Source organism: Papilio xuthus, unplaced genomic scaffold, assembly GCF_000836235.2.
Source record: "Papilio xuthus unplaced genomic scaffold, Pxut_1.1 DF825017.1, whole genome shotgun sequence".
NCBI lineage: Eukaryota > Metazoa > Arthropoda > Insecta > Lepidoptera > Papilionidae > Papilio > Papilio xuthus.
Window position 1 is genome coordinate 5,580,774 of NW_013533632.1, and position 19,326 is coordinate 5,600,099.

At 32.8% G+C, this 19,326-nt stretch overlaps 2 protein-coding genes across 3 annotated transcripts; one reads left to right on the forward strand and one right to left on the reverse strand.

Moving 5' to 3' along the window:
* The first annotated feature begins 2,351 nt into the window (after positions 1–2,351).
* On the forward strand, positions 2,352–9,852 carry tey (teyrha-meyrha). Its single transcript, XM_013323678.1, has 7 exons — positions 2,352–2,426; positions 7,682–7,870; positions 8,081–8,246; positions 8,430–8,608; positions 8,745–8,955; positions 9,186–9,288; positions 9,510–9,852. Exons 2-7 carry the CDS (start codon positions 7,691–7,693, stop codon positions 9,691–9,693), a joined length of 1,023 nt encoding a protein of 340 aa, XP_013179132.1. The 5' UTR covers positions 2,352–2,426; positions 7,682–7,690; the 3' UTR covers positions 9,694–9,852.
* A 1,554-nt stretch (positions 9,853–11,406) lies between these two features.
* Positions 11,407–16,957, reverse strand: LOC106126172 (uncharacterized). Of its 2 annotated transcripts, XM_013323659.1 has the most exons (16): positions 16,759–16,956; positions 16,259–16,339; positions 15,943–16,057; positions 15,608–15,687; positions 15,332–15,395; positions 15,154–15,233; positions 14,784–14,850; positions 14,603–14,646; positions 14,326–14,382; positions 13,857–13,979; positions 13,425–13,501; positions 12,922–13,107; positions 12,469–12,535; positions 12,211–12,251; positions 11,936–12,108; positions 11,407–11,671 (listed from the first exon to the last, which is right to left on the reverse strand). In XM_013323659.1, exons 1-16 carry the CDS (start codon positions 16,784–16,786, stop codon positions 11,575–11,577), a joined length of 1,380 nt encoding a protein of 459 aa, XP_013179113.1. In that variant the 5' UTR covers positions 16,787–16,956; the 3' UTR covers positions 11,407–11,574. The 2 variants fall into 2 exon arrangements, with proteins under 2 accessions (XP_013179113.1, XP_013179114.1); XM_013323660.1 differs by lacking the exon at positions 13,857–13,979 and having other exon boundaries at positions 16,759–16,957.
* Between the last annotated feature and the right edge of the window lie 2,369 nt (positions 16,958–19,326).

Here is a 19,326-nt window from a genome sequence, read left to right on the forward strand (position 1 = left end):
GGTAGGGCGCAGTTCAGTCTGAGGGCGACAACAAAAGCCTCTCCTCCACAGAGCCCAATAAAAACTTGACAAATGGCGTTTCATAATCACAACGCATTCCGAGCCTCGTCACCAGTTTACCTTTTTGTCCTCCCCCGGAAAATATGTCCTACAGAAATAACGTAGCGGTGACATCGCCCATTGTGTTTCAGTTTGCATTCCCTTGCAATTACAGTCAAATCTCGAATCTGAGTGTAACCGCAAACACTCAAGTAAGCACGCACCTAGCGGCTTAAGTTCACAGACTGTTAAAGCCCTCATTATTGGCTACTTACGACGTAGTGATTCTCAATTAACGCGGCCGCATCGCTCTGTTGCGGTTTACATTATCTCGTTAGCCCTACGCTCTCGCCTTGTTATATTCACTAGCCGTAAGTGATGCATTATTAAGTTTCCGGAGCTTACTAACCTAGACCGTAATTGTATTGACCAAGTAATTGATTTGCATTTACACCTTCTCAAGTACGTAGTAATATACTGTACCTTATTTGACTATTATTGTTGCAACATTTTAGAATTTTACATAAGTACCTATAATATTCTAGTGCAATCTTACTAATATTATAAATGCGTAAGTTTGGATGGATGGATGTTTGTTACAAGGTATTTCCAGAATGTCTGCATAGATCTTGCTTAAATTTGGTATAAATGTAGAACATAGCCTGGAAGAACACATAGATTATTAATTCAGTTTTTTTTTAATTCCACGCAGATGGATTCGCGGAAGACAGTTATTATATTACGGATGTAAAACACATTTCGTTATATGTAGTCTGTAATAATTGGTTGTTCATTTTGGAAAATTAGTACAGTTTTTAGACCAGATTAGTAATGTTCCTGGCGACATCTTTTTAAGGAAAATTTCATTTTTTATCACACGATTGTAATTATAATTTTCTACTTTTAATTAATATGTGTATAATATTTGTTTCATATTAAAGAATACATTTTGGCTAAAACAAACAGTAACGGTATATTTATTGAAGGTATATCTTTGTGAGTCTCTGTGTTAGCGTCATAAACTTAGTGTAGGTCATAAAGTTGCGGGGGACTATTATTATTGGAGGATAGTTTCCAGTGAAGAATTCGCGGTAATAAGAGCGGGTATTAACGTTCCCAAATATTGTCGCTGTCAGCCAAGCGCACCCTTCGCCCAACAGTATTATTAAAAATAATTTCTCATTTTTATTACCCACCCTTAGTGCTCCGACTATAAATGATTACGTTATAAGGAGGACTACGGAGCACAGATTAGTTAGACGTATTCAAGACATGTCAATATGATTAATGAACTAACAAGAGTGTGAGGTCATTGGTAACAAATACTTGATATACATTTTAAAAGGTATATTCTCAACTATGATAATAATCATTTTTGATGCATTTTATAATTTGAATTATTTCTGTTATTAATTATCACGTCCCCAAGTTTTTGAATAAACTCTTTAAGGTGCTGAAATTAGGTAAGCGTTTGGTCATTTACGTTACGTATTTTTTTAAGCTTTTTAATTTTAATACCAACCCGGTAAGACCTATAAATCAAAATTGATTAAAGTTTTACAGGTACTGAAGTGTTTTAGACATGTAAATATCTTTAATCATTAAAAGTGTTATAGGGAAAAATCCAGCTATAAGAAGAATTTTTTTATTCATTTTTGCTATTGTCAAGAAATTAATAAACCAGTATGCACTTTTTTAATAACACAATAAAAAACGCTTAAGCGACCGACCGACCAATTCGTTGAAAAACTTAGTACGTGACTTATATTTTATTTCAAACTTTTTCTTATTTTTTTTTTCTTTGCCAAATTTAATTAAGATCTGTTAAGCCGTCCTGAGAGATACCTAACAAACATCCATCCATTCATCCATCTAAACATTCGCATTTATAATATACTATCTTTTTTTGCCTGCGACTTCGACTGCGCGTATTTAAAAAAAAACTTAGTGGTCTATGCCTTCCAGACTAGGTTCTATATGCATGTCTAATTTATGGAGACTCGTTAAGCCGTTCTGGGGATATCTTCTAACTAATGTCCATCCATCGTGTCGACATTCGTATTTGTAAAAATACTAAATTAGTAATTGAAACAAAATAGTATGAATGTACAGTTCAATAAGTAAAATGCCTTGGCTTATCAAATGCTTATTCACTTTTAAAGAATTTTATACTTGATATAAAAATAAAAAAGTTAAAAGAGTTTAGGACATTGTATGATTTTTATTGCTATTTCGTGATGGGCGTGTCAGAAGTGTGTCCGCCCAGAGTGCCGAAGCGCAAGTCAGAAAATCTCCTCAGTCGCTCCCTGAACGTCGCGGAAAGTGCACTATTGTTTAGTGACCAAGTGCGCGCTCGTGTAGTTTTTCCGTGCCACCCGAACAATCATGTAAGTACAATTTTAGTATCAAATTCATAAAAAAATCGTATGAGGAAAATTTTCTATTTTAAGTTATAAAGTTAATATTTGAAAAAAAAAAGATTTTTTTAATTAATTAAAATAATGAAATATTATCTGATACGACCGCAACAAATATTAATTTGTTCTAAAATATACTATTTTCCTATTTTTAATTTAATTATAAAATTAAACAATTTTTTATTATGACTAAAATGAAAATATAAATTAAAAAAAAATAATATTGAATTAAAAGAACAATTATTTCAAGGAGACACTCGAGTTTATTTAATATATAATTCTTATTTCTATTTTCTTTTTTTTTCGTGTAAAAAACAAGTTATAAAAGCTGTAATTTAATTTACACTTATTAATTTATCTACGATTATCCATAATTAACAGTTAATCCATGCAGCCAAAAATATAGTATAATTTAGGGATTTTAAATAGTATTGTATAAGGATTGCTTAAATTACAAAATCTGTCGTAATTTTTTTTCACATCATGAGTTTTTCTTCACGAGAAAAAAACACGCATTTGGATTTCTTAAATAATCTCTTAGTGCGGAACGTTTTTTTTTCGTAATAATATTGCAAGTCTTAAAAAATTATAATTAAAAAATTTAGTACCAATTTAAGAAAACCATTTTTTATTGGAGTACTATTAGTTTTTACATTTTTAGAGACATTTTCTGTATTTTGTGGGAATGAGAACAGCGTGATTTAAAAACATAAAAAGTAATTATTTTAATCAAAGGAATTTTCTTCAATAGGAAAAAATCTTAGAAATTATATAAGATTCATTAAATATTAATATAAATAAATTTATTGCATAACAAAAAATTAAACATAGAAACCACTAAAAAATTGTGCATAAATAAAGACATAAATAATCATATCACGAATTATCATGTGTTAAAATAAACACGTTATTTTATGATTTCATTTAATATTACAGTTTTCTATTACTTTGAAGATAACTCAATATTAAGTTTTAACATAAATAAAATACAATAAAAATACAGAGTGACCGACACAAGTGGAATTAATTCGAAGAAAACCTATATTATTTTAACAATTATTTACAAAATTATTTTCAGGTTCGGGAAGATGCTAGATACCGAGTTAAACATGGCAGGGATCGTTTATTTGATTTATCAATAAATGGTAATCGTTTGAACATATTATTGAAACAAATATGCTCTGCGAATTGAAGCTTCGATTATATTTTACGTCGTTTAATCCGTTATTTATTAAATTATAATAGTTATGAAAACCAGGACCAGCGGATATTATAAAAAAGAATTGTAAATGTATGGATTGGCAAGTCTCACAGAAATGCAATGCATTTGCATTGCATTGCATTGCATGCATTGCATATGTCTATGGGCAACGGTCACTTCGCTATTTCTGCGATTTTAGGTTGCCGCTCGCTCGTTTGCCACCTTATGATATATTAAAAAAACAAACGTAGAAGACTGCTTTATTTAAAGTCGGTATAAGCTTGTCTCGATTGCTCGCTTAATCATATATTGAAATAATTAATCACTTAATAAAAAATGCCAGTATTTGAAAAATTTATACTATTTTTATTTTTTTTTTAATTTTTCAAAATGTGCGAGATTATATTAAATTGCATATTTTTTCAAAATGAACGAGATTATTTTTAAATACTGTGGGGAAAATATAAAAGAAATCGTGGGGTGCCAAATTCCATGACTCAAAGTGAAACGCGGGATGAAGTGTAATGAAGTGGAAAGAACAATTATTGAATTGTAAAGTTGGCCACATTGGCCACAGAACGGACGGCGAATGGTGCCGAAAAGTCCTAGTAGAGTAGAGAGGACGGGTCGACGCAGCGTAGGTAGGCCTCCCGCACGATGGACCGATGACCTGGTCAAGGCTTCGTGCGGCACAGGAGCGGGCATTGTGGCAATCGATGGGGGAGGCCTACGTTCAGCAGTGGATGAATTTAGGCTGATTATGATGATGATGAAAGTTATATAAAGTATAAATTATACTACATAATTAAAAAAAAGTAATGTAGCAGCGAGTAGTGTTTTTAAGAAGATAATTTACAAAGGTATACATTAAATAATCTTCTCAAAAACATAACTGTAATCGGCTGTACATATATTGACAAATACCGTGTATTTGAAGTATTTTAAAATTGAGATTCATGAATTAAATTGTGCTAAAAGCATGAAATAAACATACCTTTTCCGACTTTTACCATATCTATTTTTTACATCTCGAATTTTAATGATAAATCATAGAATTGACCGTAGGTTGTGTTTGTACAGCAATATATCCTATTATTTCACCCACCGACCGACCAATTTACATTGGCCTCTGACAAATAGATTGCGATTGCTTGTAATACCCTAGCCTTTGCTGTTTTGATAGCTTCCTATGCTATTGTAAATTAATGGTATTTTCCACAAAGGGAACATGGCTAAGCACTAACGTACGGATCGCTTCGTTAAGCGACAAAATGACCGCAACAATTTCATTGCTTTGTCTGTTTCAAATCTACGGATAAGTAATACCTTTACGTTGAAATATATCAATCGCTTTGTGTTATTACAAAACTGATTGATGAATTAAAAGTTACAAATTACAAAGGTCAAAAAAATTAAAAATAAATAATCAAGAAAAATGGTTGGATAATATCATAATACAGGAGGTTAAAGAAATACAAATAGACATTTTTTTAATAATAAAAAAAAATCTTTGAAGCCATTTAGCGCACACACAAGTGTGAAGTACCTATGGAAATGAGTGTGTTTTAAATCCATAATTTTTTCACACGACTTTTCCGGATATGCCTTATAATTAAGTAATATTTATCAATTATTTGATGGTTTTTTTTTTCATTTAAAATAAAAATATCTACGGGTATTAAAGAGATGTATAAAAGAACGATAGGCAATGATTCTTATCGGAGCACTTATTGAAAAGAGGGTCGAATTCCTATCGCGCATAAATCAGGCCTCGTTGTATTTCGTTCAACCGCGGCTGGTTTCCTTTTTATTACCCACTTATTGGCCTTTTACAAGCTACTTATACTTATTAGTTACCTAAATTACATACGCTTTATTGACAATAAGAGTGAGAATTAGCTTTTGTATGATTAACACATTTTAATTACGAAATAAAAAGTTCTTTACTAACTACATAGAACTTAATACATGTGTAGACCCCCAAAGTAATCTGACCCGTACGGCATAAGTAAAACTAAATTACGACAGCTCACTAGAGCCCCCCGGTCAACGTCAAAAAAATTTTTTTTGTAGTATAGATGTGATATAATTATTTCTTTTATATCATTCTATGAAACAAACCGCGATCGTGACACCTCTCTCTCTCACCGTCCAAGATTTTCACTGTAGAAAAACATGCATAAAACAAATGTTAAAACATTCTCTTATTATTTTTCTTCTCTCTTTTTCTCTCTTATAATTTAAAAGAAAAAAAAGGAAAAATGATAAAGCGGTAGAAACTGATGATAAGTATGACAAGAACTAAACATTATATTGAAGATATCTCTCGTATTAAAATCTGAAACTGTATACTGTAAACAAGACTTCGAAAATAGTTAAAGGCCTCCGTGCGAGTGCCACCATATGTATCACTTCATAACGTTTACTTTAGAGCGTGTATTTATCGCCGGCCCCGGGCGTACTATTCTTTTCCCAATTGTTTAGTTTCGGCGCAACAACAATAGACCGGATAGCCGCCAGTAACGAGTGCCAACTGCTCGCACCCGGAACTCCTTGCTACTGATCCACTTATCATAACATTAAACCCACTGTTTATCACTTGTTACAACTTACACATATCTCTTTCATTTACCATTTCGTTACTAAACATATTCGTTTAAGTAATACATTGAAGTACGCACCATTGGATTAAGTAATCAAGCCCGTCTAATCAAGGCTGGTACTGCATCAAAGAAATACTGGCAGTGAGACGAACAGTACGGCCTTTTGACTACAAAGTAACTTGTGCGTATTGGCAGTGCAATGTGGTCGTTGTGTTTGCATTGACGACGATCTAACGTTCTAACGCGCCTCCGCACAAAGGAGATGGCTTCTGTTTACTTCCCCGATTGATTACGACAACAACGCCATTCGAACCATTATACATTGGACATCAAGACTAATTGGAAATTCAAACGAGCTGACGCCGATCAGGAGGCGCCTGTACCGGACTGCACTGATTGCAGTGAACCCACCGTCAACATTAGCTCAAGTCTACAATAGTGTTAATTGAAGATTTTCACCTTAAACCAATTACACTGTACACCAACACCGCATATACAGAATCCTATTTACACAATTGTTGTCACTTGGTCGTGGGGTAAAATAATGAGGCATATAAAAGTAATAAATATTTTCAGTCCTCTGAAATATTTTATCCCATCCCAACATTTTAAGGCCTATTTATCTGATATGTTACAAGTACTTCCTTATCTTGATAGACAAAATCTGGCTTAGGAAATAAAAATTATCGACGTTTTTAAAGAAAAATAACCAATGTATGCATGCATATAATATTGTTGATTACCAGATCATGTCAATTAGCACTCAACTTTCATACTCAAATCAATAGCAATTATTTGTTGGACAAATGGTCCCATTAATTTGTAGCCTCTACCCACCCAAGTGTGGTCACTCGCTTTTTAGTTAAATGCGGAGGCGTAATACAATTGTTTTCAAAATAAACAATTTTATAAGCATTCTTGTGTGTGCGGTTTGATCGCTTTCAACAGACGTAATTCCCGACTATTTGTTTGTTTCTTTTGTAAAACCTGAATGATTACTTTCCACGAAACTATCAATACGGCAGCCGCTTAAAAGTTGTTTATGAGGTCGTTAATATTTCTTTTTAATGGGCTTATACAACGACTATTGTATTTTAATGTTGCGATGTACAACCCATACAAACCTATATTCAAGTAGACTACAGAATTTGCTTCAAGCTCAACAATTGTTATTAGATTCCAGACGGTCATTTATTTAGTTGTTTCTTTAAATTAGAACAAATTCTTTTTTTCTAGCAAATCCGACACATTTTTCTATAATAATGTAATTAATATACATCCGAATGAGACTGTTATACAAATACTTGATGAGAAACTATTCGATTTTTAAATCAAATTGAAATTTCTTATATCTATGTGGCTGTGCGTAATTTTACTCAGTATCTATAACGAATAGCGATAATCGTAAAAGATGTTTATAGAATTCAGTCATGGAGGGTTTCCTGCACCACATGGCGCCTCAGTTCCTGCACCCAGCTCTGCAGAGCTTCGGTTGTGGCGCCTTCAGGCCCATCGGCGCTGCCTTTCATCCCTTATATCCGGGCAAGGCATTTGCAAGACATCTGGGCGAACAGTACGCCCTAGGACATACCGTCGGACAAGCTCTAAGGGTATATTCAACATAAAATATAAAAGCAGACAGTGCGAAATAAGTTTTTAGGATTTAATCTTTTAGCTTTGGTAGATTACTAAAAATTATTTCTTTTATCCATTTTAACTAAACTTAAATGCACTGATAATAACATTTCAAGATTCAACTGATGACCGAATCGGTAATGAAGTTGATAAATTTGATATTTATATATGGGTTCGTATATCAGAATGTTCGCGACGAGACTGGCACTCCGCCGCTGTACCGGCACAGCTATGTGGCACGCGATGACACGAGCTCGCCCGGCTCCGCCGCCTCTGCCTCTCCGCGCCCCTCCAAGGACGACGAGCCTCCCGCCAGTACACCGTGCACTGACTCACACGACTTCTTTTCCCGTAAGTCAATAATGCTGACCATCCCCGTCATCTCTACAAAACATATGACACTGTTTTGCTAGCTTTATATAGCTACAACTATATATTCTATTACTTGAACAATTCTACCTATGATGTACTCAAAGCAGGACTGCCAGGTCAAGATTAAGTGATTTAGCTTAAGGAAGCATTGTGTATGAACAGCTGATGGTGAGCGGAAGACGTCTTGCGGTGTTTGCGGCGCGCGGCTGGGACCTGGGGTCGCGCAGGCTCACTTCTTGCAAGAGCTGCAGCACCTGTACAGCTTAAGTGCTCTCCCGAGGGATGCGGCTGTGCCCTCTACCCATTCATTACATCATCAGGATGAAGATGCTCGCTGGGAGGTAGGAGTTCAACATACTTTAGAAATTAAAAAATGTATAGCTGCTTCGAGTTCCATTGAGATGAATTCGTCCATTATAATGGACAAATAAAATGTCCTGAATGCTCCCAATTCTTATCATAGCATACCATGTTTAGACATATCAGCGTATCCGCGCAAACCGTCAGCGTCGTCTGAAGCTACGTACACGCAAGCGGCACCACACGGTGGAGAGCATGCTCGGCTACGAGCTAGAGGAGGAGCGGCGTGAAGAACGGCCCCGGGAGCCGCGTTATGATGCTGAGGATGAGCCTGTCGACGTTGAGGGCGACTCCCTCGGTTGGCCCGAAGCCGCTATCAATGTCGATGGTATGCTAAAACATGTAAATTAAAATCACGTTATCGTAAAATGTACCTTTCGAATTCCACAGATAGTCTACTTCTTTTTTTTTTTGTTTATTAGAAGATATTTTTCCGAAAAAACGACGTTGAATTTATATAACTATTATTGGTTGTGACTAGGTAACCTTTTGTATATTGTCTTCTACTTGCTTTCTTTCTTTTGAAGTAGCCCACGTGTTGTTTTTTTTTTATTTTAGATAAAGATCAGCGAAACGATGGAGAAAAGCTGCACATGAGCTATACTGAAGACTTGGAGATATCGAGCACCAACGACGCGATGCAATCGCCCGAACGCGTGAGGTATTTTCTATCTACAAACCTACAATTTAGTGATTTCTCGGAATATGTATTCTTTTCGTAGCTGATCGATTAAATATGTAGGTATAGGAAAGAGACTTTGTAATGGTTCGTTATAAAATAATATAAAAAGTTTTTACACCCAATATCTAATAACTCACGCATAACTTAGATATTTATGCAAGCTAAAAGAAGAAATTTATTTGAGTACATATCTGGAATAGGATTGAAACACCAAAGCCGCTGCCGTTGGAGTGCAGCAAGGGGGAGCCGACGGAGCGGCCGGCAGAGGTGTCGACGTCGGAGTGGGCCCCGGCCGACTGGCCCGCTTTGCAGGACCCCTATCTCCACGCCAGGCACAAGCCCGATGGCGAGAATCTACCCTCCTCCACCGATACCCGGAACTAAATACAACATTGGATAACAACTCAGAAACAAAAGATTACTCAATGCCAATTAACCACTCAACCACAAATGGATACTAACTCAACAACACCTTATTAGTATCCAAAGTTTAATAATTAAAATCTTTCATAGTTTAATTATTTTAATTCAATATCAATTTATTAAAAAGATCATAATTATTAATTATCTATGTACATAATTTTAAAATATTAATTAATTATCAAAAATAAATTAATTACTCACCGTTAAGATTTAAAATTATAGAAAGATTGTAGCTTGATACTTTGTCATTTATATTAGATGGCAGTCTATTGTCTTTTATAATAGTAAAAAGCTTTTCCTATTTGTTTCCAAATAAAAAAAATATATAAGCCATATCCTGCTTCTGGAGTTTAGGTTAGAGATAGAAAAGGGGAATGCCCATATATCTTATCTCAAGTTAGAATCAATGTATAATATTAATTAATTCTTTTTAATATGTGTATTTCATATGTTGATATTTGAATATTATCTGTCTCACTGTGAGTTTCAAATGTCGTAAGAACTGTACAAAAACGATGAAAGATAAGATAATTTTTTCAGTCTACAATCATAATAAAAGCGTAGATAAAATTACACAGTTTTATCTCCTAGACTTTAGCAAGATATATTCGGTACCTTGTTAAAAGCTAAAAACGGCAAGTTAAATGCCATTGTTTTAATAATAATAGAGTACCCAATAGAACCCCATGTTTAAATACATCCGTGGGTTTCCACTGCTGAAACAACTGGACAAAAATATATAGCCAATCTGCCAGTGGAAACCTTTCCTAACAATTTTAGAATTGTACATATTATCCTAAGAGCAGCCTATAATTGATTTGATTTGCAATTTTTAGGTATGTTTCGTATTGTGTCTTATTGTTTTAGATTTTAAAATGTGTAAAACACAAAAATGCTATTTCTATTTTAACCACTTGGGTACGGATTTATTTGAGAAAATATTTGCATGTGGAACGGAGATAATTTTTGTTCGCTCGGAGTAGTATTTAAAGGCATCTTAATGCATTTTATGTATGTATTTATTTCTAAAATATTTTAAGTTTAATTTTTGGTTTGACGTCTTAGACACGTCATCCGCTCTTAAGGGAAAAAAGTGAATGACGTGTCTCAGACGTCAAATGTACCCAAGGGGTTAACTCATTCGTGCTAAAAATTTTAGATATTTGTAATAATGTGTAGTGAATTTTAACTTTTAACCATGATGCTTAGTGTTAATACTTAAGGGTCCATAGGGTCATGGTATATTAGCACTACGCTTTTGGAACAACTATGAGTGTTGAGGACGCATACGAGATTCCGTACGTACATCAATGTGTACTAAAGAATTTCATAGTATGAATAAAACAACTATATCAAGGGAAATATTGCATACATTGTAATCATACGAAGTAAAATGAAGGCAAATTAAGGTCTTTAATTCTCCTATATATTTATAAATTCATTAAATATTACATCTTACATTTCGGAACCGATGGACCCTTACGATTAGAATAAATTTATTAGTATACTAATTCATTATTACTATAAAATTATCAATTACATGTTGTCTTGATGGATTAAAATTAATAAATGAAGTTTCATTTCGCCTTCCTTGACTTAACCGATTTTTCTACTAATAAAGAAAAATGAAGTTTTACGGAAAGGAATGTTAACATCTAAGAAAAGACATTTTCAACAGTAATGCGGTCATTTATTTGCAAATTTACGTTTTTTTTTAATAAACAAAAGAAGTTGTTAATGATTAAAATCAGCATTATACATTGTCATCATTTCTTCTTATACATCATTTATTACATGCAAAATAAAACTGTTAATTTTCAAAAGGAATCAAAGAGAATAATTTCAGCGCGGCGGCCTGCTGCTGAAGGATTGCTGGTCAATTAGATCGTCGCTGTCCTCCGTGTGACATTTAAAAGTAAGAGCTTTCGAGGGGTTGATTCTGGATAATAATTAAAATATTTATTCAATCATGACTATTATGACAAAGATAAAGATGCAAAAAATATAAGATTCTTCGTTCATAAACTTTTAATTTTGTTGGTTTTTTTATTTATGTATACTATTTCAAATAAAGTAACGCTTGAAATAGGTCATGATCTTAATGAAAGTATGAAAATATTAAATCGATCCATCTGATGAAAATAGTCACATTTCTCCAGATACTTAAGATGTAACTCTTTTCTCCGGATATATCAATACATACCTCTTCAGGGAAGGTCTGCGTTTCCGGCAACTGGCAGTTTTTAGAAATTTTCCAACGATAACATTATTAGATTCATACAATCTCAACAGCTGATCGAATGACATTGATTTATATTTCGGCAGCGTCACGGTTATTTTTCCGAGCTTCAGCATATTTAATTCTTTTACCTGAACCTAAATAAAGTTTACATATTTACATATAATAGAAAAAATAATGAACCCCATAACTCATAGTTTTATAGACCTAATTCAATCTTTTTAATTCCACCAATTTACCTCATCCTTGACACCGGCATCGCTAGTGCAATGACGGAGGCCTGAAACAGGAAAATAATTTATATTATTCTGCTATTTAACTAACCAGTAATAGTAACATAGGTTTTGGTATCCGTCGCAAACCACCGTAAACAAAATTAATATTTAAGTATGCAATAAAACATGTAAATTTTGTTTACACACTGGACAACATTAAAAAAATGTGATATCTGATAAATTTAACCATAAGACCTTTTTAAAACAAATAAAGTTAATTACCCATATGATGAGCCATTGTGGATGGAATTTCTGATATTGGTTGATTAATTTTGAGGCCATGCAAAACCTATAAAAAATAGTAGTGTATGAAAATTATTAGTATCTAGTAAAATAAATACTAGTTTGCCTGGTAACGACCGTTTTAAATTATTCTAAAAAAATAAGCTTTCCATGGAAGAGCAGAATTACAATGACATGTAGACTTTATAACCGTAGAGTTTCACTGTCGTGGCATTTCGTCGGTACATACGAGTACCGTCATCAGTGTGAATCTACATGCGTAAGATTCAAACTTTATGACGGATTTTTAGTTGGACGTTCATGCATGTTGGGTGCCACGTGTGTCCATCGCTAGTTGATGTAAGCATCTGCAGAGTTTTGCCTTGAAATTTTGTTCTTCACAGCGTTATGTATGAGGTTGCGAGCCGTTATAAAGTTTGGATGGCACTATACCTGTTGAATGTTTAGGCCCACATTATGCGACGGCGTTGCCGACTTGGATGTCACGAAAGGTATGTGCGCTTTATTTGTGCTGGGTTCATATGCCTTAGTGCTCCTTTGCTTAGACCGAGACGACACCGTCGGTAACTCGTAGCGCCGCCGCACCATAAACTTCATCACTTTTCTTATTTTTTTGCTCTATATAAAATGAAATTAGTTATATTCTTAGCAACTGCTAAGAAAGACCGACGTTGTACAATGTACGCTTTTGACTAATGTCCATTGGTTCATTAGAATAAGATAATTCTGTTTCGACTGTCTTTTCATTATACCAATGATTTTAAAATAAATAGGTGTACATATCCAACTCAAGCTCGGTTAAGCAATATTCATAGAATAGCAAAAAAATATTGGATTAAGCTCTACCAACTGCTTTACCAACTACTTAAGATAGGTTACCAAATTGTAAATAAATCAACGCATAGGTAAATTTCCATAAGGAAATAATCACCCACCCTTTTAGATTCGTCTCCACTTTCGGTATAACTTTCAGCAACAGGAGCAGGTGCGGTTCCTCGCACGACAGCGTAACCTGAAATAAATGAATAAACATCTTAAATATTAGCTAACGGAAAACAACTGTTTCTCTGAGTCTATAAAACGTGGACAAAAAATATTTAAACAAATATTATATGTAAAATGATTCTTCGAAATCTTAGGTATAGAAGTAACACCAATTTATCGACCTGATTGACTTTACTTTTTAATTACGACTAGATTTCAATAGATCTGCAGTAGCAACACCTATAAAACAAAATAATCGTAAATTTTAATGAATTTATACAAATATCTCAGTCGTATTAAGAACAATAAGAAAGGTTCTCTTTTGACATATCAGTATTGATACCAGTCATAGATCGGTGTATGTAATATATATTTTTGGTTACCACCGCCACTATGTTTCCTTTGAGAACCAGCATAATTTTCTTGCCAAGTGTCACCGGAAGACTCGCTGCGATTTATATTGAACAGTTCCACTACAGGCCGTTTTGGATTTTCAGTCACATCACCTTGATATTGCATAACAAAACAGGCATAAAAAAGAACAAAGGCAAAACCATTCCTACTCGTACCTTCTTACTATTATTATAATATAATTTTAAGAAACTGCGATGTCCAATAGTTAGTAAAAATATTCATATATTATCGATAAGGTGATGGTATTTGAAAATAAATGACAGTATTCGGCTGTGTCTTTAATAGCAGAACCCAGTTATTATCTCTTTAAATATGCTCAATGGTTGCGTCTCTTTACATATCATTGGACCGATGAGTACCTTTTTTAATTTATATTAAAAGTCCTCGTGTTGGTCGGGTAAAGAGACAAATAAATATAATTATAACAATGATACGTACTAGGGCGTCTTCTTGTCTTATAAGTCACGCTATGACGCGATGATTTGGATGCATGGTCTGCAATAGTAAATTTTCAGATATTTTATCAAACTTTCTGAGACCACGATTGCTAAATAAGTAAAACAAGCGTCAACCGTATTATTATCTTTGAGGAAACACAGTTAACAATATGTTTTATACGGGGATTTTGGTGCCAGAATTAAGCGATGAGACCTTTACTACGTACTAATAAGTAAGCGCAACACGTTTTATTCATATTTCATGGAAATTATCTTACTTTCTCCATCGCCTCTCACGCCATTGGCTTCGTGTACCGGTGACCTATGAAATAGATTAAAATTCTATATGTTATTTCTGGGGGAAATTCATACATGTCCTGTCATCGATTGATGCCGCATGAAAGTACTACCAAACAAAACGACCACGTGACAGCTTTGAGGTTAACTAAATATACTTACATATTATTGCCTGTTTGTGCAAAGTCGTTATCCCACTCGCAATAAGTTGTTTCTTCCTTACATTGTCCTATAATAACAAAGTGCATCGTAACGTAAAATACGTATATATTATACGCAACACTTGTCAACACGTATATTTATTATCTCTTGTATTAGTTATAAATCTTACTAATATTATTAATGCGAATGTTTGGATGGATGGACAGATGGATGATTGTTTGATGGTATCTCCAGAACGGCTGCATGGATCTCGCTGAAATTTGGCATAGATGTAGAACATAGTCTGGAAGAACATATAGACTACTAAATACGTTTTTTTAATACCGCACGGACGGAGTCGCGGGCGACAGTTAGTAAAGAATAAACTTACTTTTTGGATTCTTTTTCTTTATAGTTACATAATCTGCATTGCCTTCGGACGTCTTTCCTACAGGGTTCATACCAGTTGAGCTAGAAAACAAAAACATTATTAAAAGTATTAGAATTATAGCTAAAAATTAATACCAAATTATTAATTAAAAACCATTTGATTTCTCTATGATACTTACACGTTATTGCCTGTTTGAGCAAATTCATTGTCCCATTCACAAAACGTTTCTTCCTTACATTGTCCTACAATAATTAAGAAATTAAAGAAATATGAATCGAAACTACTTCTAGTGGTAATCTTACATACTTTTAAATATAAATGAGAAAGTTTAAATCATAGATGGATCAATGTTATTAGGTATGTATAACGGCGGAAGACCCCTTCGACCGCTTGTTACTGATTTAATCAGTCCGTGTATGGTAGCCCCAAGGTCAAACTAAGCAAATAAACTTACTTTTGGGATTCTTTTTTCTTATTGTTACATAATCTGAGTTGAACTCTGACATCTTTCCCATAGTGTTGAGTCCAGTTGCACTACAGAAGTAATACAATATTTATGAGTAAGAAATATTCCAATACATATTTAATACTGGTAGTAGAGCACGTAATAATAAATCAAGCCTGGAGTGGAAGTATAAACTAAGAAGTGAGATTCTGAAAGACCAATCTTCCTCTTTTTCCAATTTACTAATTGTAATTTTTTTTTAACTCCGCGCTGACGGAGTCATGGACGACAGCTAATATAATATAAATGTGACAATATTTTAACAAAATGTAACATATTCTCACCTTCTTTTTTTCAAGTTTTTACGTCTTTTGGAATTATTAATTAGATCTGAGAGTTTTTCTTGTAATTCTGTGCATCGGGTTTCCGCAAATTGAAATTTATCTTCATGATTTGTTGCTGAAAGTTATAGATTTAATACATAATTTCTGTTCTTATTTACGCGCAGAACTTAGTATTTTAACGAACTATGTAAATAGTTCAATAAACCGTAAACGTAGTATGATATTAGCATAAATTTTATGTTATTACATTTCTGTGTGGCTTATGTAATAAAGATATCATGAAATAAATACTAGTATAAAATTTAAAAAGTTTTACCTTTAACAAGTAACTTTCTTTCTGAAAGGGATCCATCCAATAATACACCAGCTAAGCTGCTGGTACTTTTGTGGTGTTTATCTGTTCAATATTAAGAATTTAAAAATTAAAAGAAAGTAATAAAAACATATTTAATTAACAAACAAAGCTATGATATTGCCATTTTCCATGATTTCAAGAACGAGCATCAACAAATGAAAACATTGATCCTTGTGACATCGTTCAGAAGATATACGCGAAAGAATACGCGTTCGAAATGATAATGAAAGATTTCGTAGCACATGGAGTTTGACTATCGATATTTGTGATATGTACATGGGCCTAACGATCATCCGCCATATCAAGAAGGAATGCGTCAGTGTGGTGTCATACGTGCATTTTCAAGAGTACACCATTTTATTCTTTGTGAATACGCTTCACTCATAAGAGATAAGAGGATAATTCATAATAGAAATTTACATTATAAATTTATACAACATAAAATACAACTAAATATTGACCTTTTGTTAACTTTAATCTGTCACTCATTATAACTTGAAATTTTTTTTATTGCACACCTAAAAAACTTCGTTCACAATTTAAGTTTGATAATTTATTAACTAATAATTAAAAAGAGGGTTTAAAACTGATAAAAACACTAAAAAATTCATTCCGTCAAAATTGTCATAACCTTACCGGCTCGTGAACAAGATAGGATCGTTTTTCTGAAAATCTATAAGTACATTAAAGCCAATTAAAACGAAATTAAATTGTCAAACGATACTTTACCCAATTTTAAGACAATCCAAAGAGTTTGAATGTAATTTGCATTACTCTATAATGTTACATTTCTGAACATCTGCTAGAAACATGAAGGGGGATGTTTAAATGTGGTTGAGTTAGCAGCAGCCATTGCTTATGTATGGGGTGCCGTAGGCCAATTCGAGGCTAAAAAAAGGGAAAAGGTGGAATCGAGGACGTAGGAATAAAGGTCATTGCAGGGTTGCAGATGTCTCATTACGTCACACACACACCCCCTAGACTAATTTATTCAGTTATATACATACATTTTTGTTGTTCGTTGTGGAATCGCTTTGGGGCGAATACACTTTGTCTAGGGGAGATGACGGGGGTCGTACATCAAACTAAATTACGATAGCTCGCTAGCGCCCCCTTTCAATAGTTCATATTCAAGATCCTAAGGTAGGTTCTTTGAGAACTAACCGCGATAGCAGCGCCTCTTACAGGCTAAAATATCTTGTTGCACTATACATTTAGGATTTGATATAGGTCATACAATGAAAAAAAAAACTTAAATATTTGACTTATATTTATTACATCAATATAAACATAATCTAATTACAAACCAAATGATGAAGAAATCCAATACATTATTATAAATTCCAATACATCAATATACACCTAAATCTAATTAAAAACAAAATTATGAAAAAAAAATCCAATACATATTCATAAATTAAAAATATTCCAATTAATAAGCAAATAAATTTCATCGTCATCTATTATCCTTTATTATCCTTAAGACGGAATATAAAAATTCTAAGGTACATTTTAGTAGAAAATTAATTATAAGTTTTTATTTCTATTTTAATTAATTGAAACTACTCAAACCGTGTTCTTATTTATAAAATTATAGTAATGGAAAAATTTCGGAAAACTCCATAATAATTAATATCAACAAATATTTGGAAATCAAAATTTTGTATCATTAGAAAATTGACAGATAATGGAATTTTAGTAACTATCCATTTTACTCCCATTCATTTGGGAATATGCAAGAACTTTAAAGTTGTCTTAACACATTAACTGCATGTTTCAATGCGCAATTCTTTGTTTTAAAATAAACAATTACCTCTATCAATTATTAATATATTGTATTACAAAAATGCAAAAGAGAAAAATTCTGGTCATTAGATTTAAACCTAAATTACAGTATGAATAAAAATTATCATGTGAAATTTTGCCAATATATAATTGGTATAGGCACATATACAGGGTATAAATTTTAGACAAACTAATTTTTTGCGTTATTCCAAAAAAGTATTTATCAGACTATCTTGTTTACTGCCGAAAAACTAATTTAAAAAAAATATTTTCAAAACTGTCTTATAAAAACAGGCAACTGTTATAATAAAAATATTACAGCAGTGTAATCTCATGTTTATAATAAAACCACAATTCTTTTCTGTTTAAATTAACCTACCACAAATATCTTAAATAAACTAAGAGTTTTATCAACTACAAATATCCAATCAGGTTCAAGTTTATTACTTCTTTAACATACACTGAATAGAACATTTAATTAAATCTATACCGGTTCAAATTTATACCCTGTACATATATTAGTTACATGACAAATAATTCATATTAATAATAATAAACATAGTCTAGGGAACAAGTATGATATAAGCACTAATATTATTAAAAAAAGCACTTAAAAAAAACAAATGCGGAATTACAATGTATTAAGAACAAATATTTTTTCCACTTCAAGAGTGTTGTGTAATACTGTGAGAAGAAATTCCCGTAATACAAAAAAGGTTGTTAATACTACATACACAATAATTTCAACAATTACTGAGCCAAGCTCTTGTTCAAACATTTTCAACTTACTATCATAGATTTATAAAAAAGTTGTCAATTTATGAAAATTGCTAATCTTGTACATTATATAAAAAAATGTTATCACTTTGAATCTCACTGTTGTTCCCTAGACATTGCTTTGTATTCTTAAATATCAAATATTGAAATGCTTCATTAAATCCATAAGAATTATAAAAAATACCCATGTAAAAGTGAATATTATAATATATAATATAATTAATACAATTAAAAGAATAGCTACAGCTATAGATCCGTCCAACAAACTTATGTCCCAAATTAAAAGTAAACAGGACCTAGCCAGTAACTAAACACCAGCCACAATTTTACTATTGTATGATGAATACCAAGTACATTCATCTCAATACTTATTGTAACAATTTAAGCTTCATCAATGTGCTGAGCAAAATTGTGCATTAATTCACTGATTCAAGCAACTACAGTTAATTGAACATTTCATATGTTTG

Excerpts from the sequence above, each read along its gene's own strand:
- tey (XM_013323678.1), top strand. The coding sequence starts at position 7,691 with ATGGAGGGTTTCCTGCACCACATGGCGCCTCAGTTCCTGCACCCAGCT. Across the intron at positions 8,609-8,744 it reads ATGAAGATGCTCGCTGGGAG|ACATATCAGCGTATCCGCGC; the intron begins GTAGGAGTTCAA and ends TACCATGTTTAG. Across the intron at positions 8,956-9,185 it reads AGCCGCTATCAATGTCGATG|ATAAAGATCAGCGAAACGAT; the intron begins GTATGCTAAAAC and ends TTTTTATTTTAG.
- LOC106126172 (XM_013323659.1), bottom strand. The coding sequence starts at position 16,786 with ATGAGTGACAGATTAAAGTTAACAAAAG. Across the intron at positions 14,383-14,602 it reads CGTGAGAGGCGATGGAGAAA|ACCATGCATCCAAATCATCG; the intron begins GTAAGATAATTT and ends TTACTATTGCAG. Across the intron at positions 12,252-12,468 it reads CACAATGGCTCATCATATGG|GCCTCCGTCATTGCACTAGC; the intron begins GTAATTAACTTT and ends TTCCTGTTTCAG.